The 25564-nt window shown below is 43.5% G+C and overlaps 1 protein-coding gene and 1 long non-coding RNA gene across 10 annotated transcripts in view; one reads left to right on the top strand and one right to left on the bottom strand.

The window, feature by feature from the left end:
* Positions 1-416: 416 nt before the first annotated feature.
* LOC119853735 lies at positions 417-10624 on the bottom strand. 2 transcript variants are annotated; one of them, XR_005292195.2, is made up of 4 exons: positions 9980-10624; positions 8633-8802; positions 7517-7592; positions 417-907 (listed from the first exon to the last, which is right to left on the bottom strand). It is a non-coding gene; the product is annotated as an uncharacterized LOC119853735 (long non-coding RNA). The 2 variants fall into 2 exon arrangements; XR_006280531.1 differs by lacking the exon at positions 9980-10624 and having other exon boundaries at positions 8633-8858.
* A 9013-nt stretch (positions 10625-19637) lies between these two features.
* The window catches only part of HACE1 (HECT domain and ankyrin repeat containing E3 ubiquitin protein ligase 1), an 89536-nt gene continuing 83609 nt past the window's right edge, over positions 19638-25564 (top strand). For 2 of the 8 annotated variants that reach the window (XM_038395472.2, XM_043510719.1), the window contains exons 1-2: positions 19707-19930; positions 24556-24610. In XM_038395472.2, coding sequence (XP_038251400.1) covers positions 19855-19930; positions 24556-24610 — 131 coding nt within the window. In that variant the 5' untranslated portion in view covers positions 19707-19854. Of the gene's footprint in view, positions 19931-24555; positions 24611-25564 lie in introns of all 8 variants that reach the window. The other 6 variants (XM_043510716.1, XM_038395465.2, XM_038395466.2 and 3 more) reach the window with 5 other exon arrangements.

Here is a 25564-nt window from a genome sequence, read left to right as displayed (position 1 = left end):
ATTCTGGTGGGTGGGTGGGTGTGTGTGTGTGTGAGATAAGCAAGCCTGAAGACTTAGAAACAGACAGAACACACACAGACTCACACAAAAAACAAGAAAGCCAAGCAGCAGCCTGGCTATGAGCTCAGTATACGACTCTGAAAAAAGCTAGAGAGGTGTGTTTGGGTTTTTTTTATTTTTTGAAAACAAAACCAGGCGGGGGGAGTGGGCCTCTGGTGTTGGCTAATGAGACTTGGGGCTGCAAGCTAAGAAACTATTCTTTTGTTTCTGGTTCCTCTCATGTTTGGAGAATCAGGACTTTGTACATTCTTTGTATATAAACAAGATTGCATCAAACAACCAAAAAAAAAAAAAAAAAAAAAAAAAGACAAAGTCATCCATTTCTACTCCCAGCTGGAATATCCCCAGGACCCTGAACTTCGACTATCTACTCCAGTTACAAAGTGGGCAATAGTACTTTTGTTAACCAAGCTTTCAAGTGAAAAGAAAAACTTTAATTTAAAAACTATTTGTACTTGAATAGTTCTACACAGGATAGTTTTATGCTTGTCAGGCTATGACTTACATATTCCTCAACTGGGATTGAGGAAAACAAGATAAAGGTAAGAAAGATAGCAATTACATAAATGGACAAGTTTAAAGAACTATGGTAAATGTTTTGAATATTAATCACTATATAGGGCGGTCAGGGAAGTACCTCTGGATGCTCCATGTAATAAGTAAATCATTTGTTACTTTTTCCAAAGCTTGCAACCTCATATGAGGGTCATTTATTGATCTGCAGCTCATGTGTTATGGGCCATATGCAGCAGAAATGGGGGGCAAAGCTGTGTAAAGTCCAACTCTCCAACTTGTGTTGCGCAGGCTGGTCAGCAGTTCATTTGGCTGGTCTTCAGATCACTGTTCCCTGGGAAGTGATTAAGGGGAGAGTCTTTGTTAGACTGTCTCCTTCCTGTGAAACACTAATCCAGATTCTCCAAAGCCAAAACTTACTTTACACAGCCACAGAAGCTATTTTTGGATAGTCAAAGTTAATCCATCTCTCAGCTAGAATATGATGGTATATCCTCTAACACCAGGCACTGAAGCTTTAGGTTGTTCTTATAATATGGCCCTAATACTCTATTTAAGGCACATATTGTATCTTTGTCATGTCTGTGTCTGCAATTGTTCTCACTCGGGGTGACATATTTGTTTAGGTACGAGCCAAAGACTTATTTAGGGTAAGGCTACACTTGAATTTTTAGCTGTATTTTAAGAGTGGTTAATTAACTACATTGATTCTAATATACAGTAGTGTAAAGGGACATATAGAAGATCTTGCACTAGTTCTGGTAAGAAACCCCTTTTACTTGGAAGATCCCTATCCATTGGCCTGTTTTGACTTCCCTACTTTGGTCCTAGAATAGAAGGATCATGTGATATTGATGGAATCATAGATGGTATGATTGGGAAGGGACCTCTTGGATCACCTAGAGATGAACAGTGCAGAGTCCATATAATTGTTCTGTAATATTATCAAGGGCATAAAACCAAGCAGGTTCAGTTCTATTGAAGTCAGTGAAGTTCTTATATTAGCTCTGAATTTGGCCAAAGGGAGTAGAAAAAAACCCCCATGTCTAGTGATTAGTAAAAACACATCTTGGAATCTTTCTGTGTATGGTATTGGACAGCATAATAGGATAAGAGAATCTGAAATGTATGCCTCATCTATATGAGCTATCTTTTGTTTATGTTTATAGAGGAGGATGCCTTCAATTTTTTTTTTATATAATTAGTGGGGTACATATTATAGGAAGCCAGGAGTAAGGTATCAATGACAGAGAGAGGGAATTCTCTTCAGATTTAAGATTGGGGTAATCATGATTAGATTAAGACACTATCATGTAGAAGTCCACAATTCCTGAAGGGTTAGAATCTGCATTTGTTCCTAGTAGGAAATTAGATAATATGCTTAATAGGGCATAGATAATGCTTATATTAATAGATATGTATTATCCAGTAAGGAAGAGATTCCGATTCCTTTAATCATGCTGAGTAGTACTTTACTACACAAGTGGTCCATTAATTTCAGTGGGGCTTATAAAGTAAGGTACTATTGAACCTGAGTAAAGTGACAGAACCTGTGCATATACCTTTGCTAATTAATATACAAATAATTAATAAACAAAATTATGCAAGTATGCATTGTGGAAATCAGTTTTAGTTTAAAAATAGCTGAATTGTCCCCTTTTGTTAATGACCTGAAATTATGTCATCATATGAATTGAAAACACTAAACTGTTTTTTCATATTTTACATGCCGATTGTCCCCAATTTCATTTAAAAACTATTACTATGGACTTCTTTCCCCCTTGAGGTGGAAAAGGGGGAGAAATGCAGCAGAACTAGATTTCTCATCATCCAACTCAAGGCTGGAGTTGAAATGTAAATACAATATATATATATATAGCGCAGGTTTATATAAGCCAATGCTAACATTTCTGTCTGCTCTGTTTCAGAACATAAATAACTCCTTTATGCCTAGCCCGGATTTCTGAACCATACTGCTCTCAGACAGGAATGTCTACAGTCTAATCTATTCTGTTTTTTCAAAAAATATTCTAACATCATTGAAGTTTGTGACTAAATGGATTTAAATTATGAGTTTTTTTCCATTTTAAAACTTTTTTCAGTGAGACAACTTTTCTTACAATGTACTTTATTTTTTATTCAATGACTTATTTGCATTATGTTCTGCTAAAAGGTGTCATACGTATTATGCCTTCCCTATTACCTCTAGGCATAGTAATACAAAGATTTCAAATAGTTCCAAAACAGACATAAGGAGGTGAACCCTGTTTACTCAGTAAGGTTAGATTCAGACACCCAGCATGAATAAGGGTAGCAGGATAGATAAAAATCTGAATTTAAAAAAAAATTAAAAATAAACCCATTTGAAAGTATGACAACCTACGTTAAGACCTAGATTTAAAATAATAATAAAAAAAAAACCGTTGAGCAGTTCATCTTTGCTGCCAATTTTTAAAGAAAGTTAAACCACTAAAATTGTAGTTACTGGCTAAGCACCTGGAATTAGAGTTTGTTGAAACAGCTTTATACAGTAGTCTCTTCTGCAGGTGCAGAGAATGTTTTCTTCACTTCATTTATTCAACTAGTTCAGTTCAATGACTAGTTCATTCAAAAGTTAAGAAACCAATGGGAGTTGAAAACAAAGTAGGGAAGTTTGTTTTCCTCTTCCAATTTAAGTATAAGAACCAAGTGTGAGAGGATAAGATATACTAGTTCTAAAATCTTGAAGGACACTGAGGCCAGAAAAAAAAAAAAAATCAGCTTAATTCACTAACTACAGATGAATGAATTCTTCTTGTTTATCACTTTTACTACAAAATATGAACTTTCCCCTTATTTACACAGCAAATTTAAGATTCTTTTAGTTAACAAAACAAACTAACAATTTGAAATGCTGTTTTTGTGCATTTTTAACTGAATTTGAATTTCCATCCAAAAACAGCTTGACAAATCCCAGGTAAAAATATAATAATCATAGTAAATAAGAAATGTGGCATTCACCATTGTCTAATGTAATAAAAATGTAAAAATTACAAATGTACGTTATACTATACGTATACACACACACACACACACACACACACACACACACACTCTCCTAGTTAATAAAACCAGCATCACATTTATATAAAGGCTATATTTAGTTGCAATTCAACATGTTTTAATGGTTACCAGTCAATGAGAATCAACCTTTTTTTTTAATTTTAATTTTTAAGGAAAATTTCAAAAGCAGGGTAAATAAGAGTGCAATAAAGAACTTCTAATGTGCAGGAGCAGGGTCCACATGGACAATTAGTACAAGATAGATTTTCTAGTACAAGCAATCTAGTACAAGATAGATTTTCACCCCAGCTTTCTGTGCACTAAAGCTTGGTCTATACTACAGAGTTTGGTCAACGTAAAGCAGCTTATGTTGACCTAATTATGTCAGTGTCTACACCAGAGCCTTGCTTCCGCTCATGTAAGTGTCCCACTACACCAACATAATAATTCCACCTCCATGAGGGGTGTAGGATTTATGTCTATGTAGTTAGGGTGATGCAGTGTCTGTGTAGACACTGTGGGTTACTTACATTGGCAGTTGGGGTAATTCTTGTCAATTTCAGGGCTCCATGGATGTGTGGCTGGTGACCCGCCATTGGGGGGAGGCTGGTCCCCAGCCTCTCCCCTTGTGCCTGAGGCCCCTCCCTTCCTCCATGTGCTCCCTACCCCCTCAGGAGTCCAGAGCACCCCCAGCCGCAGGCAGTGCAGCCACAGCCTCCGCAGCCCCGGTGCTCCAGGCAGGCAGCGTGGCCCCCAGTGCCAGCCAGCCCAAGTCCAAGTCCCTGCGGAGGCAGGCCAGCCAGCCCGGGCCAGGACAGAGGGCGGGAACTGGAGAAGGGGGCCTGCCTGGGGGGAAGAGCATGGGCAGGGCCACGCTAGGCTGTTTGGGGAGGCACAGCCTTCACCACCGGACCATACCCACCACCCATGGAGCCCTGAAATTGGCAAGAAAGCTGCTTACAGCTTAGGCTGTCACCCTGGGGCAGGTGTGGGGCTCCTGGCTCCCAGCTGGGCTGCTGCCTAGGCTCCCGGCTCCCAGCCAGGTTATGTTTGCCCAGCTCCCCACTGGGAGCCTGGGTGCTGCCCAGGCTTGGGACGTGGAGCTTCTGGTCGGGAGCAGGGAGCCAAGAGCCTGTGGGAGGGAAGAAGTTAGGATGTGCACCACTGACAGAAGGAGGGCAACGTGGACATGAACCACCGCAGTAATTACTGCGGCGGCTATAAGTCGACCTAACACAGATCCACTTTAGTTTGTAGTGTAGACTTGCCCTTGTATTGGCAAGTCCTAAAAAGAACAAATGCAAAATAAAATTAAAATTGATTATTTAAACCAAGGTTTCCTGCTTGCCAATTTAAATCACGATTAAAATTGGTGATTTAAGTCAATCCACCCTGCTGGGTAGTACCTTTCTCCACATGTAATCCCACTGGTTTCAGTGGGTCTATTTGAAGATTAAGGTGGTACTCTCTGTGAATAAGGGTATGGGAATCTAGCCTATGAGACCCCTTGAACATGAAGCAGAGTAGGCTTCTGGCCGAAAGGCTTGCTCACATTATATTGGGTATGATATACAACCAATGCAAAAACCACCCAGACAAAATCTTATTGTGCTTAGCCCCTGTGATGGAATAGGCTGGGGGTCGACAACCTTTGAGAAGTGGTGTGCCAAGTCTTCATTGATTTAAGGTTTCGCACCCCAGTAACAAATTTTACATTTACAGGGCCCCTCCTGACGGGCTGAGTGGTGCTGGCAGGGGCCGGCAGCCAGAACCCCAGACCGGCAGCGGGCTGAGCCGCTCAGCCCGCTGCTGGTCTGGGGTTCCATCTGCCACCCGTGCTGCTGGTCTGGGATCCCAGTTGCCAGCCTGGATGGACAGAACCCTGGGCTGGCAGTGGGATGAGCAGGGCCAGCAGCTGAGACCCTGGCTGGCAGGGGCCGACAGACAGAACCCCAGACCGGCAGCGCGGGTGGCAGACGGAACCCCAGACTGGCAGTGGGCTAAGCGGCTCAGCCTGCTCCCAGTCTGGGGTTCCATCCACGGGCCCCTGCCAGCCAGTGTCCTGGCCGCCAGCCCCGCTCAACCTGCTGCCAGCCCAGGGTTCCATCCATCCAGGCCAGCAGCGGGCTAAGCGGGACTGTCAGCTGGGACCCTGGCTGGCAGCAGAGTGCCACTAAAAATCAGCTTGCATGCCGCAGGTTGCCAACCCCTGGAATAGACAAACCCCACACTGGGCAACAAGGGGTTAGAGCCCTGCTCTGGGCTCAGTCAGCCCTGCCCAGCCAGATGCACAGACTGGAGGAGGAGTTAAAAAGGAGCAGAACAGCTCACATGTGTGCAGGCCAGGAAAGAGAAAGGACTCTGCCTTACAGCTCCTGAGAAAAGGGCCAAGGGAAGGCAGCCCATCTCCCTCAACAATTGCCTGAAGGTCCCTTTCCAAGGGAAGGAAGGGCTGGTTTTTGTTATACCTGGAGAAGGAAGAGCTTCCCCTCTCACCCAGTTTGTGTTAATTCTTTGTGATGCATTTATGGCCCACCCCTGAAAGGGAAAGACTTGGAATTGACCTGGCTGGAGGAGAGGAGACAACTGCTGTCTTAAGAGGCAGAGAGCTTTCATGCCATGCCTGGCTGCAAAGCAGTGCCATGTGGCGAGCTGACCCTCTACACGGCCTCCTGTGATAGGCTAAACTTTGGACAATAGCAAGGTGGTAGGAAGTGGTCCACAGAGGACAGCCTGAAGGTGCTCCTAGGTGTCAGACCTTCACTAGGCCCTGGGCTCCCCACCACCGCGCTCCTGCATGTTGAAGGACCTAAGCCCTGACCACTAGGCAACAATTGCCACGAGTAAAGACCAACACAGCCCCCAGTGAACAAAATGGAGTTGACCTAAATGGGACTGAATGGATTTAAAGAGGTTCATCTCTCACTGTGCAACAGTCATGGTTGGGGAGGAGGCAGAATGGATTGCCAAGCCATGACAACTTGACAGCTCCCAGCCTTTCACTGCTGCCATATGGTTGGGGCAGTGTGCATGTCCCCCTTAAAGGAGGTCACCCCCTGACCCCAGGAAGAGCCCCAGCTGGTGTGGGTTAGGTTTAGGTATGGAAGGAATGGAGCCATGATGGTCCAATAACTTCTAGCACCACTGCTGCCTCTGGTACTAAGCTGTGGCAAGAGGGGTGGTTGCATCTCAGAGGGTTTATCTGTCATCATGCAGAAGTCCTGGCTGATGGTGGACACAGGTGGGAGCTCTGATGACCTGACAACTCCTAGCTCTCCTCCTGTCACTGTTTATATTTAAATGGGTAGAATGAAAGTTTTGCATTTAGTCTTAAAAGTTTCACATTTTCTTACTTTTGGTAGCTTAACTATCTAAGCTTAACAGTTATTTATGTATTTAATTCCCTAGGTTTTTAACAAAGGGGAGCAGAGGAAAGAAATCACAATTCTCTAAAAGGCATCAATCAGCAAAAGCCAGGAGGAGTTTAGCAGCAACATTAATAAACTGTACCCTTTAGATTTAACAGGCACCAGTTGGCCATAGGTCAACTTGTTTCTTAGTTCTCCAGACTAGATATGCATTTCTTTCCCTCTGCATGTTATATGCCCTTGTAAGCACGCACTTCAGAACATTTTTAAGGCAGTGCAAGTCCATTTCTCCAGCCCCCTTCCTGTTCCCAGAAGGGTGTGGATTTTTCGGGAGGTTGCTTTAAGCCCTCCCTTTTTTTAAAAACTAAAAAAAAACCTCAAGTAGCTTAAACATCTAAAGCTGCTAAACTGAAACAAGCAGACATTCCACCGCCCCCCCACCCCAAAAATTTGGTGTGGCAACAGAGGACTTAGGGCACTGACTAGGAAACAACTGGCCAACAGACTGATTTCAGGACTGTGGAATGACTTACCTCAAGAACTAAGGGCCATCACAATCACCACCACTTTCTGCATCAAGGGCTAGGCACACAGCCTTGACCTTGCCATCTGTAATATAAACACCTAACAGCTACAATTTATTATTAATTATTATTTAAAAGAGCAACTTCTAATCAAAACAAGATACTTCCCTGCACATGCTTCTCCTTCTGGGAAGAGGCTGAGAGAACAACAGGTAACAGATGTTTAGGAAAATTGCTTAATGTCCTACTAGATGACAATCAGATACTACAATACTGAGCATGGTCTAAAAACTTATATAGATGACAGACTTTTTAGGGTTGTCCTAGTTCAAGGTGAAATTGATCCCTTAAGATGTGCAGAACTTTAAAACCACCATGCCAATTACTTCAGACTAAACTTGGGGCCATCTTATTCCCTTTGAAAGCCCCTTGTACAAGTAAGGAAATGGTATCCAAACTTTTCCTGTAATGCCACCCCTTACCAGTAATGGAATCTGTCCGCACCTCTCCCCCCATTACTGCACAGCTTGGGCTGAAGGTGGAGCTGGGAGCAGAACAGGGGATGTGGGAGGAACTGGGGCTAGAGGCAGAGCTGGCCTAGGGGCAAGAAGGAATGACGGCAGAGCTAGGTTGGAGGTAGAGCCGAGCAAGGGAGAGCTGTGGTTAGAGGGAGATTGGGTAGGTGGGGGCAGTCCCTCCCTGCCCCCTATGAGGGCTGGCCTGGACCCTGCTGTTCCTCCACACCCTCCTAGGGTTCTGTGTGCCCCACAGTTTGGGGACCACTGGAGTAAGGTATTAAGTTCTACCACTAAAGTAATGTTTTTGTTTGCTTGTGGGGTTATAATCCGAAAGCAAAAGCTCTGCCCCTAAGAATGATACAGACAAAGACTAAGGCAAGGAATAACCATGATGAGCTCAGCTGCAAATAAAAAAAAAAAAATAATTGCACCAGAATTGTCTGTACAGTTGCATAAACAGAACATGCAAGGCTATAAGTAACAGTGACTCAACATCGTCATCACAAAACTAATTAAGTTCACTAATTAATACAGACTTGACATTAGTTTTGACCAGATTTTTCAGAACATTGCTATTTAATGTGAAATAATATTATTCAAATATTACCTTCATAATAAGCGTTTATAGATTCAGTCTCTCAGGTGGTTTTACCATGCGGTCAAACACAAGTAACAAAATAGATAACTCTCTCTTGGTATGCCTGTGGACAAAATTCTAGGTCTATTCAAAGGTGTTGTAAAGTCCTGCTGTTGTACAAATATACCAATGAGAAAAATCTGTGAAAACAGAGCAGGTTTCAATTATTTATGTGAGTTGGACCACTCTCACATGTGGCATCATCTGTTATGAACAAGTGCATCAGTGTCTGGGTTTCAGCTTTTCTGGAGAAGCTAATTTAATTATTGATTTCAGCTGTGACCTGAAATTTGCCTGGTTAATGTTCACAAGCAGCGATGTAAAGAATGCATTCACATCCTGTGGCTGGGATTGGCACAGCAGCTTGTTTGTTATTTAGCACCCTATGTTAACTGCAGTTCCAGCCCTACAGTGATCTCTCTTCCCTTGACTTGGCCCCTCCAGCCAAGTCACTTATTCCATCCACCCCTTCCAGGGTAACAACAGGAAGTTCCCTAACACATTTTTCTGTCCCACCTTTGGGCAATTCCTCAGCCCATTCTCGAGGCTCAGCCTGCAACCCCATGCTGGACTCAACAGTACTTAAGATGGGCTTATATGCCCCTCCCCTAGTAGGGGAATCTAGCCGAGGGACCCTGTATTGAGCTGTCTGCTCCTTCAGATGCACTGTGGTTTCTTTGGGCCACTTCCTGTGCTGATGGGCTTGCAGATTTACCCCAAGGATTGATCTCATCTGTGTAGCCATTTTCAGTCATACTTCTAGAGAGAGAGAAGGAACTTTCCACCTTCTCTCCCTAATTGAACTTGTTCATCCCTTTTATGGGAACCTGTGATAGTTCTTGGGGTACCAAGGATTGTGAATCATCTTGTCACCCTCTGCCTCCAGAGAGAGGTAGTTTTGCTTGTAGTGGCTGGGTGTTAGCTACCTAACACCACCAGCCCATTAGCTACTCAAGTACTCTCCTTTGGGCTATGCCAGCCCCATCTTTGCCTTACAGGTTAATGATAGGTGCATCACAGTCCTCAAGTCCCTTTAAGTCATTCCCCTGTGATATCCAGACACTGACATGGGTTACTCTCAGAAATCCCAAATCCTCTGCACCAAAATTGCAATGCATCTCAGTTTTCTGGTTTTACCTTAAACCACCACTTCTGTAATCCATACAGCATTTGTGAGCACTTACATTAAAACAACAGTAGGCTATAGAAGAAACAATGGAGAGTTAACTAGAACCAGGAGAGTGGTGGAAACAAATGGTTACAATATAAAATAGAATAATAAAACATGACCCTAGGTCTACACTTATCAGTAGTTACCTTTCCTATTTAATAAAGTAGGTTTCCCCCTCCTGCAAAGTTCAGTCTGTTGCAGAGCTGGCTGACTTCAGGAACAAGGATCCAGTTTTTCATGACAGCTCTCCAACATGTCTCCTCAGGGAAAAGATGCAGAGGATCTTTCCTTCTCCTCTATTATACTGAAACAATATTTGTCTTTATTCATAGACAGGACAAACCTCTGTCTGTTGCAATGTTCCATTTTTACCTCTAAATGGTGTCAATTGTTTGCAGTTGTGTCTGATGGTTTTCCATTAATAATCTTGGAGTGGAGCCAAGCTAGACAATTGAGCCTTGCATTACATCTCTGGCTAACCAAGTTGGGATAGCAACTCCCTCCTGCGTGAATGGGCCATCACCGAGACATGTTATCCACTGGTGACTAACTTTTACTCTAAGCATATTTTCAATATAGTTACATTATTCCTTTAATATTAAGAATAAATGTATTAGAAACGCATTTCACCATGGTTGTGTCTTGATCAGTTATCAGCTTTCTGTAGATACCTTACTTGCTGTTCTTGATGGATAAATATCCTGCAAAATGTGCTTGGTGTAGTGAGTTTGTCAGGCCTGAGATGAGAGTTGGTTGTAAAGAGCAAGGGATTCTTTGCCAAGAAGCCTCAGGCTCACAGAACCTGTTTCCAACTCTTTCTCCAGCTGTGCTTTATCACTAATTAGGCCAGGCCCACCCTCCTCCTGCAAGCAGGCAGGTTAATTTGCCTCTTACGCCTATTTTTACCTTTTTCATGAATCCCATCACAGAGGGAAAATAGTTCTTTGGAGGTGCTCCCAAACACGGTCCTTATTCTGGCAGCACACAAATCTTCCAATAGGTAATTATAAGATATGGCTAGATCTGAGGCACTTTTAATCAGTCACATGCTGGCTTCTGAGCCATGTCACACTACAACTCCATTACTTTCATCCACAGATTTCTGGTACCTTCTCCACATCACCAGTCTGGTGAAGCAAAGCCTAAAACAACTAGAACAATTTTGAGTCACCCCTTAATGATATTTTGACTGAAGTTTTGTCCATTACAGTGGCAGGAAAGGGCTGGCTAAGTTAATGACTAAATTTTTTACATGAATAGTACTATATTGATATTCACTGGCAAAAACCTACATTAACATGGAGTTAAGTGTTAGAGATGGAAAGAAGGAGCAGAAGGACCCAGAGATGGATTGAGTAAACAGATTTCTTTATTGTGATACTTGTTCCCCTCGACCCAGTTGTTGAGTAAGCCCCAAATTAATCACATCACATTCTTTTATTTAAGTAAATATGTAAAATACTCACATTTACTACAATGCCCCCAAAACCCTTCTTTAATAATATGAACGCCCATATAATTAATATTAATAGCTATATACTGAATATAATTATACCTGCCCCTGTTTACAGCATTAAACATATTATACAGACATTTTTACCTTGAAGATACATTTCTTTGAAATAATTGTAGATACAAATTCCCTTAATCAGCAGTTCACAGGGGAGGGAGGAAGGGGCTATGACCCCGAGCTCATTTATGTAGCTGGGAGAGGAAGGGAAGGGAGAGATAACACTTCTTCACATAAAGGGTATCCTTGAGACAACCATATTCCTTATGCAGCTACAACACTTATCTATCCTTAACAAGCAGAAAGGAAGGGAAAAAGATGAAGAAATAGTGCTTGCCTGTGCCTTACTCCCTATTACCACGATAGCGGTTACCCAGGTCTTTACTTAACCCTTACATACCCCAACATTAAGACTGCTTGGTGGTACATCTTCTCCTTGCAGAATGCAGAGTTGAGCAAAACTCAAACTTTGGAAAACCAGGAAATGTACAGTTAAGGTCGCCCATGCAACCGTAATTCTGCCCTCTTCCAGCAGTACGCCAATATGTTTTGTTAATGACTTTATCTTTACTCTGCCAACCCCACAGTTGTTGAAGTGTACAATTGCCTCTTTCTACAACCCCACTCACTCTCACCCATGGAATTCCATCTAACGCTCTTAATAAAATCCCTATGCCTTGCTACTAACATTACCTACACAATTCTGTATAGAAGTGAGACATACTGAAAATACATGTGCTTCTCTTTCCTCACACAGGATAGGGTGCAAAACATAGATCTCATATCACAGTCACAGCTCCGTCACACACCTCAAAGTAATCCATGGATCTCTCTCAAGCAGAGCTAACTTACAGGCTCCAGTGTTCAGTACAGCTACACCTGATATCAACCACACTCACTTTACCTGAGTGCAGGCAGATCAGAAATGCTTAGACTGCTGTCATACAGCAGCTTGCTACTGACAACCAACACCCTTTGTAATAAAACCAGCCACTCAGTTCAAAACTCCTTTTTTCTTAAGTGGGGTGGGGGGCTTGTGATTACTTAACCTTAATGATATTAACTGGGTGGTGAGTCAACAGCCATCGAGAGGTCTGTGATTCATTTCATCATTACTATTTATCAGTTTAACAGTGCAAGGAAGTAGAAGGAAACTATATTTTTAAGGGGTGTGGGAGAAAGGCTGTAACTCAAGAACTCCTTGGTCAAATGACCCCAAATTTGGATCACTAACACTATCCCATATCCTTTGACAAATATCAAATTTCAAAGCAACCTGAGTAACTGTTTGGATTTTAGAGCGCTTACATTATTCAAGTTTAAAACTTGAATATAAAACAGCAGGAATGGAAAACCTCTGGCCATTTTTCTATAATTGTGCACATGCAGTAAAACAAAAAAAGTACATTTCTTAAATACTGTTCTCCATTTGGGTCTCCAAAGACTTAGTGGATGGCATACACACCTTGGGTAAAACAACAGTCTGAGACCATATTGACCTGCCTCACAGCAATAGTTTCATTTCCAGCTCTGGGCAAAACAAACAAAAACCACACACTTAGAAACTTTTTTTTAAAAATGTCTTTCCACCCCTCAGAGCATATATCTCTGCAACCCCTGGCTCAAATGACTCCACATTTGGGTCATTAACTCTATCCTGACTGCTCAGAAGACACACCAAATTTCAAAGAAATCGAACCTAGCGTGTTGATTTTAAGAGGGCTTAGATGGGTCAATCTTTAAACAGATGTCATGATGTAACATTAACTATGTGGCATTCCTGTGCCACTGTAATATATGAAATAAACTATAATTTACAGAAGGCAAATCAAGAGCTTCTGTTCTCCCTCTCTCATAAGACAAGAGCAAGGGAACATTTAATGAGATGGAGAGGCAGCAATTTCAAAACCAATAAACAAAAATACGTTTTCATGTAATGCATAATTGGACAGTGAAACTCATTGTCACAAGAAAACTCTAAGTCCAAAAGCTTCAAAAATTCAAAGAGGGTTTGGATATTTATATGAATAGCAAAAATATCCAGAGTTACAAAAGCTAATGCTAAAAATGTTTTGGGATGGATACAAAATTTGAGGTTTAAGGACTTAAACCAATCGCTAACTACTAGGGATTGGGACATGACTTTCATGTCAGGCAGATTATTTTACAGCTGCCTACTTTGGGGTTTTTCTTGCATCTTCCTCTGAAGCATCTAGTGCTGGTCATTGTTGGGAGACAGTATACTGGAGTAGATAGACCTTCAGTATGGCAATTCCTAAGTCCCTATAATTTACTATTTAAGTAACCTGACATATTATTTCAAAATTACATCTTTTGTCTTAAAGGAATTAAAGTTAAAGCCAAAAAAGAGGAATATAAAGATAAATATGCTAATAGGAGCTGAGGTTGTCATGAAAATGATAAAGAATGTTATAAAGCATTATTTTCTTCGAACACAGAACGAGAAACTTAATAAGCATAAGGAAAACAGTATTATTCCTAAAGATGCTCAGCTTTTCCAAAAGGGGCTTCATAGTTTCTGTCACTCCTTCTGAATCTTAAAGTCTCAGTGGGGGCTGCAGGAAGTGGCGTGGGCCGAGGGATGTGCTGGCTGCCCTTCCTGAAGCCCCCATTGGCCTGGAGCGGCGAACCGTGGCCAGTGGGAACCGCGATCGGCCAAACTTGCGGACATGGCAGGTAAACAAACTGGCCTGGCCCGCCAGGGGCTTTCCCTGAACAAGCAGTGGAGCGGCTTTGAGAACCACTGATCTAGACCATCCCTGACAGGTGTTTGTCCAACCTGCTCTTAAAAATCCCCAATGATGATTCCACGACCTCCCGAGGCAATTTATTCCAGTGCTTAACCACTCTGACAGTTAGGAAGTTTTTCCTAATGTCCAACCTAAACCACCTTTGCTGCAATTTAAGCCCATTGCTTCTTGTCCTATCCTCAGAGGTTAAAAAAACCAATTTTTCTCCCTCCTCCTTGTAATAACCTTTTATATACTTGGAAACTATTATCCTGTCCCCTCTCTGTATTCTCTTCTCCTGACTAAACAAACCCATTTTTTTCAATCTTCCCTCACAGGTCACGTTTTCTAGACCTTTAATCACTTTTGTTGCTGTTCTCTGGACTTTCTCCAATTTGTCCACATCTTTCCTGAAATGTGGCGCCCAGAAGTGGACACAATACTCCAGTTGAGGCCTAATCAGAGTGGAGTAGAGCGGAAGAATTACTTCTCATGTCTTGCTTACAATTACTTCTCATCCTGCTAATACACCTTGCTGCTTTCCACTGCATTAGAGTGTTCTTTCAATGCTGTGACCCTTATTCATTAATTGAATTCATGTAAAAGTAAAATAACTATATTTGGTACAATTTTACCAAACTTTGTTTTCTTTCCTATTTCAAATATTCAGGCTTTCAAGAAGTGCTCAATTCATTTAACAGCTAGAATTGATACTTTTCAAGGTATTTAATCCTCCTTTCAGGATGCATGTGATTTGGGAAAACTATAGAAAAAATTGTAAATTTAAACTCCATGTTCAGCCCAAGAATTTTAAAATAAGAGTTGAAGTACTTCGAGTGGATAGACTTTATCTTTCTCTGATTAACCACTGTTTCAACATATTTTAGATATTATTATATTTTTGGGCAAATATTTGGAACACAATAATAGCATACATTTAAATACTTAGGGTTTGAATAATGTCAGGAAGTATTTTTATTTTATTTTCAAATAAATCCTTAAAGTCCTCCTCACAGCACCCGTGAGGTAAGGAAGAAGTGCTATTGTCCCCATAGGGAAGTGAGGCTTGGCCAAGCCACACAAGAAGTCTTTGGTGAAATAAGGAACTGACCCCACATCTCCTAATGTTATGGCTTGGAACCACTAGACCATCCTTCCTCTCCCTGCTACAGGTCTGTTGAAATGGTCAGTGCTTCCCTTTTTTCTAAGGGCATGCCTTCACTACAATCGTAAATAGACCTATTGTAACACTGACAGACCCCAGTTGTCGGTGGGTGGGATCGAACCTGGGATCTCTGGAGCTTAGTGCATGAGCCAAAAGCCATGTGGTTCTTAACTAAGGCCATAGAGCAGACTCATTAATCTCTCTCTCTCTAAGTCAGGGGTCTCAAACACGTGGCCCACAAGCCCCATGCGGCCTGCGGAGCTATTTCCTGCAGCCCGCCATAGGCGCAGACTCCTCCCACTCTGCCCCTCACCAGGGCCAGCTCCAGCTTTTTTGCTGCCTCAAGCAGTGAAGGAAAAAAACAAACAAACTCAGCCTGATTGAGCTGCCGCCGAAGAGTAAGAGAGGGACTGCATGGACCACCGCCGAATTGCTGCCAAAGACCCGGACGTGCCACCCCGATGACAGATGGACTGCCGCCTCTTTCTATTAGCCGCCCCAGGCACCTGCTTCCTTTTCTGGTGCCTGGAGCTGGCCCTGCTCTCACTCCCCACCCGACCGCGCCGCATCCCTGCTCCTCTGCCTACCTCCCAGCGCTTCCTTCCACCAAACAGCTGTTTTGCGGTGCTTAGGACTTTCCAGGAGGGAGGGGGAGGAGCGGGAGCCATGAGCTCAGGGGAGGAGGCGGAGAAGAGGCAGGGCTGGGGCAGGGATTTGGGAAAGGGGTTGGAACAGGGGAAGGAGGGGTCGGAGACTTTGGGGAAGGGGTGGAGTGGGAACAGGGCTGGGGAGGCGGGCTTTTGTATCTTTGTACGAAAAGGTGTCAGTGATGTGGTCAATGTACTGGTCCTCATGTGGCCCTCGTGGTAATCTGAGTTTGAGATCCCTGTTCTACGTGCTCTCAGTACCAGTAGGTGGGACAGAACACCACACCCAGGAGGCATGTGGGTTACATACTTCCCTTAGCTGAGGAAGCGCATCCAGAGCTTCCGAAACTTCCCAGTTGAAATCCCGGATGAGCACCCGCTTGTAACACCAACAGACCACAGTCGTTGGGATTGAATCTGGGGCCCTTGGAACTTAGTGCAAGAAGCTCTACTTCATGAGCTAAAAGCCATGTGGCTCTTAAATAAGGCTGTAGAGCAGACTCATTAATCTCTCTCTCTCTAAGTGGTCTCAGTGCTACTAGATGGGACAGAATACCATACCCAGGAGGTGTGTGGGTTACACTAAGTTAGGTCGATTTACAGCCACCTCAGTAATTATTGTGGTGGCTGATGTCCACATTACCTTCATTCTGAAAGCTTCCACCGACTGAAGAGGAACAGTGTGGGGGGCTTAGAGCCAGGGCTCTCAGCTCTGCGCAGCTCCCCACCATGAACCCAGCTGCTCCTCAGTGTTTCTTGCCTTCCCACTCCCAGCCAGAAGTGAGGTGGTGTGGCAGTTGCCCCGGGCTTCTTGCCTCTGGCAGGGAGATCTGTGCCCGGAGTCCAATTGGCCGCAGTGCTCCCAGCAGGGAGTGGGTAGCCGGCGGACAACAGGGCTCTCAGCGGGGAGTGGCGAGCCTGGGTGGCAGCCTGGCTTGGAGGTCAGGGAGAACTGGAAGCAGCCCCGCTGGCAGCTGGCTTTCTTGTCAATTCCATGGCTCCTCCAGGGGAGCCGTGAAATTGACAAGACAGGCAGCAGCCTATGTAAGTATTGCAGTGTCTACACAGACATGGTGTCGCACTAACTACACCAACATAAGCCCTATGCCTCTTGTGGAGGTGGAGTTATTATGTCGGTGTAGTAAGCATAGGTGCAGGAGCTGGGGGTGCTGCTGCAACCCCTGGCTTGAAATGGTTTCCATTATATACAAGGTTTACAGTTTGGTTAAATGGCTCTCACCACCCCCACTATAAAAATTGTTCAGGCACCGCTGGTAGTATGGCACTTACATTGGCGGGAGCAAGGCTGTAGTGTAGACACTGACATAGTTAGGTTGACATAAGACAGCTTATGTCGACCTAACTCTGTAGTGTAGACCAAGTCTGAAGTCTGATCCTCTGTTTCATTTCTACCTTTTTCTCTCTTGTTGAAGGCAGCCTTCTGAATTTAAACATCTGCTTTATTTTTATCTGTTATATGTAAAGGAAAACTGAGCGTTAGAAAGAGTGAATTTCCCTTATTCATCATCAGTTGGGTGTTTACTTTATAGTCTTGTCTGCACAGTCAGCATCTCAATTACCTGTTAAAAGTGTTGTGAATAAATATGCTACAAAAACTAAAAGCCATCTGATAACTTCTAAGAGTATGTCTACATGACAAAATTATGTTGACCTAAGTTATATCAACATACAGTAATTAAATTGCTTTTGCATGTCCACACTATGCTCCTTGTGTTGGCGGTGCATGTCCTCAATGGGAGTGCTTGCATTGATTTAACTGTCAGTGTGGGGCATTGTGGGATGATTTCTGAGAGGTAGCAACATTGATGTAAGTAAAGCAGTGTCTACACTGACACTGAGTTGACCTAACTACATTAACATTGACTCTACTCCTCCCGAGGAGTTATTAATCAGTGTACTGGGCAAATTACATCAGTGGGAGCAACAGTTTAGTGTAGATGTTTACAGAGTTAAGTTGACATAAGCTGCTTTACATCAACCTAACTCTGTAGTGTAGACCAGGGCTAAGAGTTGACTGCAGTCTGGCCATAAACATCCAGAGTTTTGTTTGAGTCAGGATTGGATTGACACGAGATACCATAATTTTTCCTTTTTTAGACTGATCCAAAATGTAAACATCATATTGTCAAATATTTGAAGTTGGGCACACAACACTATGCACTTATAGTTGATCATTCTTAACTTCTTAAAATCAGTGTAAGCATGCTAATCAGTTATATGTAAGTACACAAGTACACAATTGACTGTGTGCAACAGACCAGCTACTTGTGCATACTTTTAATTAATTCTTTTGAGTCAACAAAATATGTGCTTTGTTAACAGCCATTCATTGTGTTTATATGTAGCCTTTCATTTATATTTCTATGTGTAATCATCAGGCTCCAACTGTGTTAGGACTTTCAAAATAGCTTACATGCTACATAAATTTATTTAAAAATGTATTATACAATTTTTTATAATGCTGTGAATATTTTTTAAAATTGCATTTACTTATACAAAAATGGAGTGCATTTTTCAGCATTGCCAGTACATTTTATCCTCTGGTAAATTACATTTAATGTCATTTTTCAATATTAAAACTTACTATATCAGTTTATATATATGTTTGTGTGCCTCCAATCAGTTTATATTTTCTTTTTTTAACAGAATTTCTTCCCCTCAGTCTTTTAGACTTTTATGTATATACAGTACCTAGCTCAATGATTCTTAATTGGGACCTCTATTTACTACTGCAATACAAGAAACAAATAATATATTTTGAAAGTATGTATTTTCTTTTGTTCATGTTCTATACTTCTCATGTCACTCTATTCTCCGTTGCATTATGGTTACTGTACAAATCCTGAGGGTTTAATCTCTGTAATAGCTCCCAAATCTGCCCTTAATTCTCCTTTTTCACTGCAGAAGTCCTTTTCAAGTCAGTCATCAATGTCATCTTCATACCTAAGTACTGCAGCCTCCTTCTTTTCAGTATTCTTGATGCTAATATCATTCAAGTTTTCCAATGTCCTTTTGTGAAAATCATCTACTCATCACAACACCAAGGACATGTCTAACCCAAAGAAGGGACCTACTCAAAGAATTTTAGCAGTATCTTGGGGGCCTGATACTGTTTCCACTTACACAAGTCTGACTTTTACTGGGAGTAGTATACTGATTTCAATTGGACTACTCATGGCAGTAAGGTGTAGCTCGTGCATATTTGCAGGGTTCAGCTCTACACCCAGAAATTGCATAATTCAGTGCAATTTCTGGGTGTAGACCTGAATCCTGCAAATATGCACGTGCCTCTCCCGGTCTTCTAGTGTCGACTATGATCTTTATTCAGTCCCCTGATAGCCAAAGTCATTTTCTCTTTCTCAACGCACAATCACCGAGGGACGCACTCTCCTCGCAACAGCACACAGCGACACAAGCACCCTCCCGTCCTTGAGGACATGGGAAGGAAACCGAAGGGTGTGCGGGAGGGGGCGCTAATATTTTGAGGGGTGCAGGAGCTACAGTGGTGGCTCAGTATAAGCCCTTGGGCAGAGAGTTTGCTCCCCCTGCGCTTTCTCGAGCCCCGGCCTCCAAAGGGAAGAGAGAGAGCAGCGCCTGCGCCTGCGCCTGCGCCGGCACCGCCCTCACTCCCACCCCCAGCTCCTGCCGCGCCCACAACTCCTAGCCACGCCCCCGCTCCTACTCCCTCCCCCTCCGGCCCCCCGTAGTACCGTTGGCAACGCTAGGTGGGCGAGGCGCTGTTGCGGGGGAAGGGCAGCCACTTCCATGAGGCGCCCTTCCGCTGGTGGGCACGCGCGTAGGAGCGCGCATGCGCCGTGGCTCTGGGACCGTGAGCCTGCGCAGAGGGCCGCGGGCTCCCCTCCGGCCGCACGCAAGCGGCGCCGCGATGGGCTGAGGCGGGTCCGGGTGGAGCGGGGGCCCGCCGAGGATGGAGAGAGCCATGGAGCAGCTCAACCGTCTCACCAGGTCCCTGCGCCGCGCCCGCACCGTGGAGCTGCCCGAAGGTAAGAGGGGAGCGGTGCCGGGGGCGGTTCCTCGGTCCAGCGCCATCCCCCGGCGAGGGGAGCCCGTGCCCGTGCCCGTGCCCGCTCCCTCCCCCCCCCGCCCGGCGCCTCGCGGCAGGAACTGGCCCTGGGGGCTCCGGGAGCCTGCCCCGCTTACGAGCACAGGGATTTACAGCTCCGTAACCCCGCGGGGAGGGCGGACACCGGCGGGCGTTTCCCTGCAGCGCCTCTCACCGCAGCTCAGCTTGCCCCGGGGACGGGCTTCTCCGGGCTCGTCGCCATCAGTCGGCCACGATGCCGGTGCCGACTTCTTGTAAAAAGCTGGGAGGTGCCCTGCCACCTCGGGCATCAATCTAGGACTCGATGCCCCGACGGGCGAAAGGGCAGAGCTCCAGTGAGAAGTCCGGGCCCCACCAAGCTGCTTTTGGGCGTGGGGAGGTGACTGGGATCCTGAAACCTGGTCTGCACCTAAAATATAGGTTAATTTAGCTACGTTGCTCAGGGGTGTGAAAAAAGATTTAGTTCGGTTGACCCAGGGTAGGCACCACTACGTGGATAGAACAATTCTTCTATCGACCTGGCTAGCATCTCTTGAGGGGATGGATTTACTACAGCAGTAGAAAAAACCCTTCCCTTACTGTAGCAAGTGTCTATGCTACAAGCAGGACAGTAGCGCTTGTAGTGTGGGCAACCTTACTGATGTACTGTCCCTGGACCCTACTTCAGGGCTGGTTTTAGACTGTTCTCTGGCTAGTGGCTCTCCATTCCCCTCTTTTCCTACTGGAAGGGAGGAAGAATTTCTTTACCTCTCCCCCCCCCCCTTGCCTTGTCTCAAGCATCCTTGCTACTCTGGGGTCTTCCCTCATGCTTTTAGTTACTATGATAATACAAATAAATAGTACTGAGGGGAAAGGAGTTAACCTCTAGCTTCTGAAGAGCAGCAGTAAAAACGGAATAATCTTTTTAAACTTGGTCTAAACAGGAAGTTGTACTGTCATAAAATCACGCCTTCAGTTATACTGACTGACTTAAATTGTGTAACTTTGTGTGGACAATACACAGGTGCTCTCTGAATTGACATAAACAGTTCTATGCAATGTTGTCATAGTTGGGTTGGTCCCAGGCATTAGAGAGACAGGGTGGGTGAGGTAATTTTTTTTTTCTTGAACCAACTTCTGTTGATGAGAGAGACAAACTTTCAAGGTTACAAAGAGCTCTTCTTCGGGTCCGTTTTAAATGGATACTAAAGAGTTCAGGTGCAAAAGTTGCACTGATTTAAACGAGGTTACGCTAATGCAATGTCTGTGTGCAGATAAGCCCTTATTTTCATTCTGCAGCTGTTTGGGAAATCTGTGCATAGGCATGAGTGTATATCTGCAGACTCAGGAAGATGGTATCTGTTCATGTTTAGAACATTGTTGTAATCTGTAATGACTAGAAACTTCATTTTTAAATGAAAGCTTTAATTCTCAGAAGCTAATGGTTTAGGCCCCCTCAACTTGGCAGGAAAAAGACTTCCATTCACCAGTAATGCATAGGCAAATTTCTCTTTAATCAGTTTTAATGCAAGGCTTTATGTGTCTACTCTGACTTGTCACTCCTTAATTAAAAAAAAACTCATTGTAGGGCTTTGTTCATTGCTTAATTTTCTCACAAAATATTCAAACTTTACAAGTAAATCAGTGTTTTTGTTTTTTTTTTGTAACAGCCCTGCAAACTCAACCAGGGCTTTGAGTCAAATTGTGTTTTCATCTCCAGTTTTCATCATCACTACTAGTAATGGTTCTTCAGGGAAAACTATGCCCTTAGTGATACTAGAACATCCCCAAAATCTTCAATAGTAAACAAGTTCTGTTGCTGATTTGCAAAATGGAGGAGAATCCGGCTCATTCACTCTTCTTTATAAAAAGAAAAGGCGGACTTGTGGCAACTTAGAGACTAACAAATTTATTTGAATTTAAGCTTTCGTGAGTAACAGCATCCGATGAAGTGAACTGTAGCTTACGAAAGCTTATGCTCAAATACATTTGTTAGTCTCTAAGGTGCCACAAGTCCTCCTCTTTTCTTTTTGCGAATACAGACTAACATGGCTGCTACTCTGAAACCGCTTTTAGTTGTGTTAGCTGTGCAGGACTAAATGAAGTTTAAAATATATATTTATATAAAATATATATATATATATGCTCTTTGTCTTCAAGCATATATCACTCTGCACAAAGGTTGAATAAAAGGTTAGTTTCATGGACAAGGAAGAGTCTCATAAGTTTCATTATTTAGCTAAGTAAAGAACAGATTTCTCTCTTCTTTGTGCTGTACCTATTCTTTGAATAAATAGGATTTTGTTTACTATTTCCTCTTAAGGGCTAGATTTACCAAAAACTTCACAAAACCAACCCTAAACCACCTTTTCTAAGAGCTTGTCTATGCATAGTTTTTTTTTTTAGTGATTTAACTATGTTGGTTAATTGACATAGTTAAATCTGCACAACCATCTAGTATGGAAGCAGTTATGCTGGTATAAAGGTGCTTATAAAGGTGCAGATTTAACTGTATATGTCTGTTTCTAAATTGGTATAGTTAAATTGGCACAGACTGTATATGGAGTAAGACCAGCCTCAAGTTTCCGAGCCAAGTTTAAAATTATTAGAGAGAGAGAATTTACAAAGTATATTTCATACAAATTCACCTGTTTCTACTTTTGTTAATGCTGAATATTTTGATTCCTTTGTATCTTACAGTATATCAAAAATCACTTTAGCTATTGCAATAAAGGATTTGGGTTTTGGGTTTTTTTTTAACATTTTCTTGAAAGTATTAACTTTTTAAAAGAATAACATTCCAGTTCTCCTGGGGGAATTGTGCACCACTGCACGCACGTGGAATTAATGTCCCCTGCAGATTTCTTTGTTTCCCTGCAGAAAAATGACTTCTGACTGGGAAGCAAAGGGAAGCTGCAAGAGTGGTCATGTGCCCCTCCCCAACAGCACTGGTGCATCATTTTGGGCACTTGGAGCAGCTGATGGGGAGGTAAATCTTGGGGAGGGGGGGTTGGAGATGCACTGTTCAGTGGCTCCTACCCTTTGCCAGGCTCAGTTGCTAGTCCTGGCTGGGCTGGGGGCAGGGGAGGACAGGACTTCCTCTTCCCTTGCAAGGAGGGGCTAGGGCTGGTTCAGACCCATCCCTAGAAACCTCACAAGGTGTGCCTCTCCTTCCCCCATCGTTCTTCAGCTGCTGGGGGAGGGGCCACTCTGTATGGGGAGTTGCTTCCCAGTCCACCCAGAATCCCCCACCCGAGTCACCTGCACCCAGAACCCTCCCACAGAGCATCTCCCCCTGCATCCGGACCCCTACCTCCATTCCCCCTGACGAGCCCACCTCCTCTGCACCTGAACTACCTGATGAACTCCCTGCACCTGGATCCCCACCCCACTGAGCCCCAACCAGCTGCACCTAGACCCCTACCCCATTAAGCCCCAAACAGCTGCACCTGGACGCCAAGACCCACTTCCCCCGCATCCCCCCACTTTCTGAGCTCATTCCCCCCATACCTCTTTGCTGAACCCCCAACCCCTTCACCTGCACCCAGACCCCCCCCCCCCCCGTGAGTTCCTGTGCATCCAGATTGCCCCTCACCTGGATCCCCTCCATACTAAGTCCCTCCCCACTTGGATCCTGCCAGGCTGAGCCTGCTTGCCACACCTGGATCAGAGGCCAGGACTGGGCATGCATGTGAAACTCTGTCCCTCTTGCTCTCTATCTTGGTGCACCTGGTGTGAAGGTGCAGGGCCCTAGGGTGTTTCTGGGCCAGGCCCGGGCCTTGCACTGCCAGGGTCGGGTACAGCCTCACGGTTGAGCAGGAGGGCTGCTGGGTGATCTCCCACCCATTGACCTGTGCTTTCCACTGCCATGTAGGTGCCTTCGCATTTATTTATTGACAAAATATGCAGAATTTTACAGAATTTTAAAATATTGTGTGCTGAATTTTTATTTTTTGCTGCAGAATTCCCTCAGGCGTAATTCTGCTACAGTATTAGAACCCAAACACTGTAGATATGTGCTAGTCAGAACCAGAACCAGGTTTTATCAGAACCGAAAAGGTCTAGAAATAAAAGGGGGAAATTGACTATTTTTCAGTGTATAAGTTGAGACAAAAAAGTTGACAGCATTAATAGTATTAAGTAGATTAGATTTAAAAAAAATCATTTTAGTAACAAAAGTAACACAACTATGGAAATAATATGTAAATACAGGAAATCTAAAATATCTTCACTTTTAAATTAACTTGCATGATACTGAGACAATTCAGTAATGAGAACTTAGCAGCAATCTGAAGGATAAAAGGATAGACAAAAAATTTAGTAATGTACATTTTTCTTACTTGGGAAGAACAGTTTTTCACCTACAGTAATATCACTACTTCATAAAATATTTTAACATATTTGCCATATTAGCAGCAGTAGTTTTTCTTTTAGAATTATTCAATAATTTGTCATATCTATATCTAGGTCTATCATACAGAGTAAAAAGTCTATTCATCTACAGTAACTTCTAAAAACAGACAATAATTACTGGATAAATTTACACACAAGATTTTATGGTAACTGAATAATCTAATTTCTGCACAGATAATGAAACTGCTGTCTACACACTAATGCCAATGGTTATGGCTGACCAGCACAGGTGAGTGTTTCTTCCTACAGGTTTGTGCGTATATTACTACTTTTTAAATTACCGTACTTGGAAGGTTACAACCGTTAGCCTGTCTGTAACATCAGTCTAAATGGTAATAACTATAAACATCCTCCATAGTAGTAGTTTACTACTAAATATTTTTAAGGGCATAGAAAGCAACATGTTTAGTAGAGCTTTATTTATTAAAGTAGTGTTGGCTCTAGAGTTTCTGTTGCTGAGCTGCCATCCAGGGTCACAGAGCCTAGGTCTGTACTACATGCTTTCTTTGATATAACTACGTTGCTTACTGGTGTGGATTATTCACACCCCTATCAACATGGTTATATTGACCGTAACCCCCTGTGTAGACAGCAGAATGTTAGTGGGAGAGTTTTTCCTCCCGACATAGCTACTGCCTTTTGCAGAGGTGTTTTCTGCCTAGAGCGTCTTCTCCAGAAGTGCTACAGCGACACATCTGCATTGGTATAGCTGTGCTGATGCAAGTTTGTAGTGTAGATCTTCCCACAGAGAAGATTCTTGCATAGCTGGGGCCCAGCCCACTGAATGCCCAAACTTGCAAATGACTATGTATATACTTTATGTACCTGAGAAATCTGGTTTACTCAATGCTGGAAATGCCTGTGTGTGTGCTTAAGACCAGGTGTTTGAAGTGAATCCAGTGATGGAGAAGGAGCCAGTATGTAATGAATACAGAGAGAACAGAACAATGGTAGTTTCTTTGTGAATGAGATGAATCACTAGGAGTTGATGTACTCTTGGTTTGAAACTCATAGTATCTTATCTCTAGAGGAGATTGTCCAACATGTGTTGATCAGACAAGACTGATGGCTGGGAGCCTTCTTAAATGACAGTTTTTGGGAAGTGGGGAAGCTGTCGGAATCTGTCTGAGGGATGTGTCAAATGAGTTTGCTGCTACTTCCCTACCCCTCTTGAGTTTTGTAG

Source organism: Dermochelys coriacea, chromosome 3 (assembly GCF_009764565.3).
Source record: "Dermochelys coriacea isolate rDerCor1 chromosome 3, rDerCor1.pri.v4, whole genome shotgun sequence".
In the NCBI taxonomy this organism is placed as follows: Eukaryota; Metazoa; Chordata; order Testudines; family Dermochelyidae; genus Dermochelys; species Dermochelys coriacea.
Note: the sequence above shows the minus strand (reverse complement) of the source record. Positions and strands in the feature narration are given on the sequence as shown.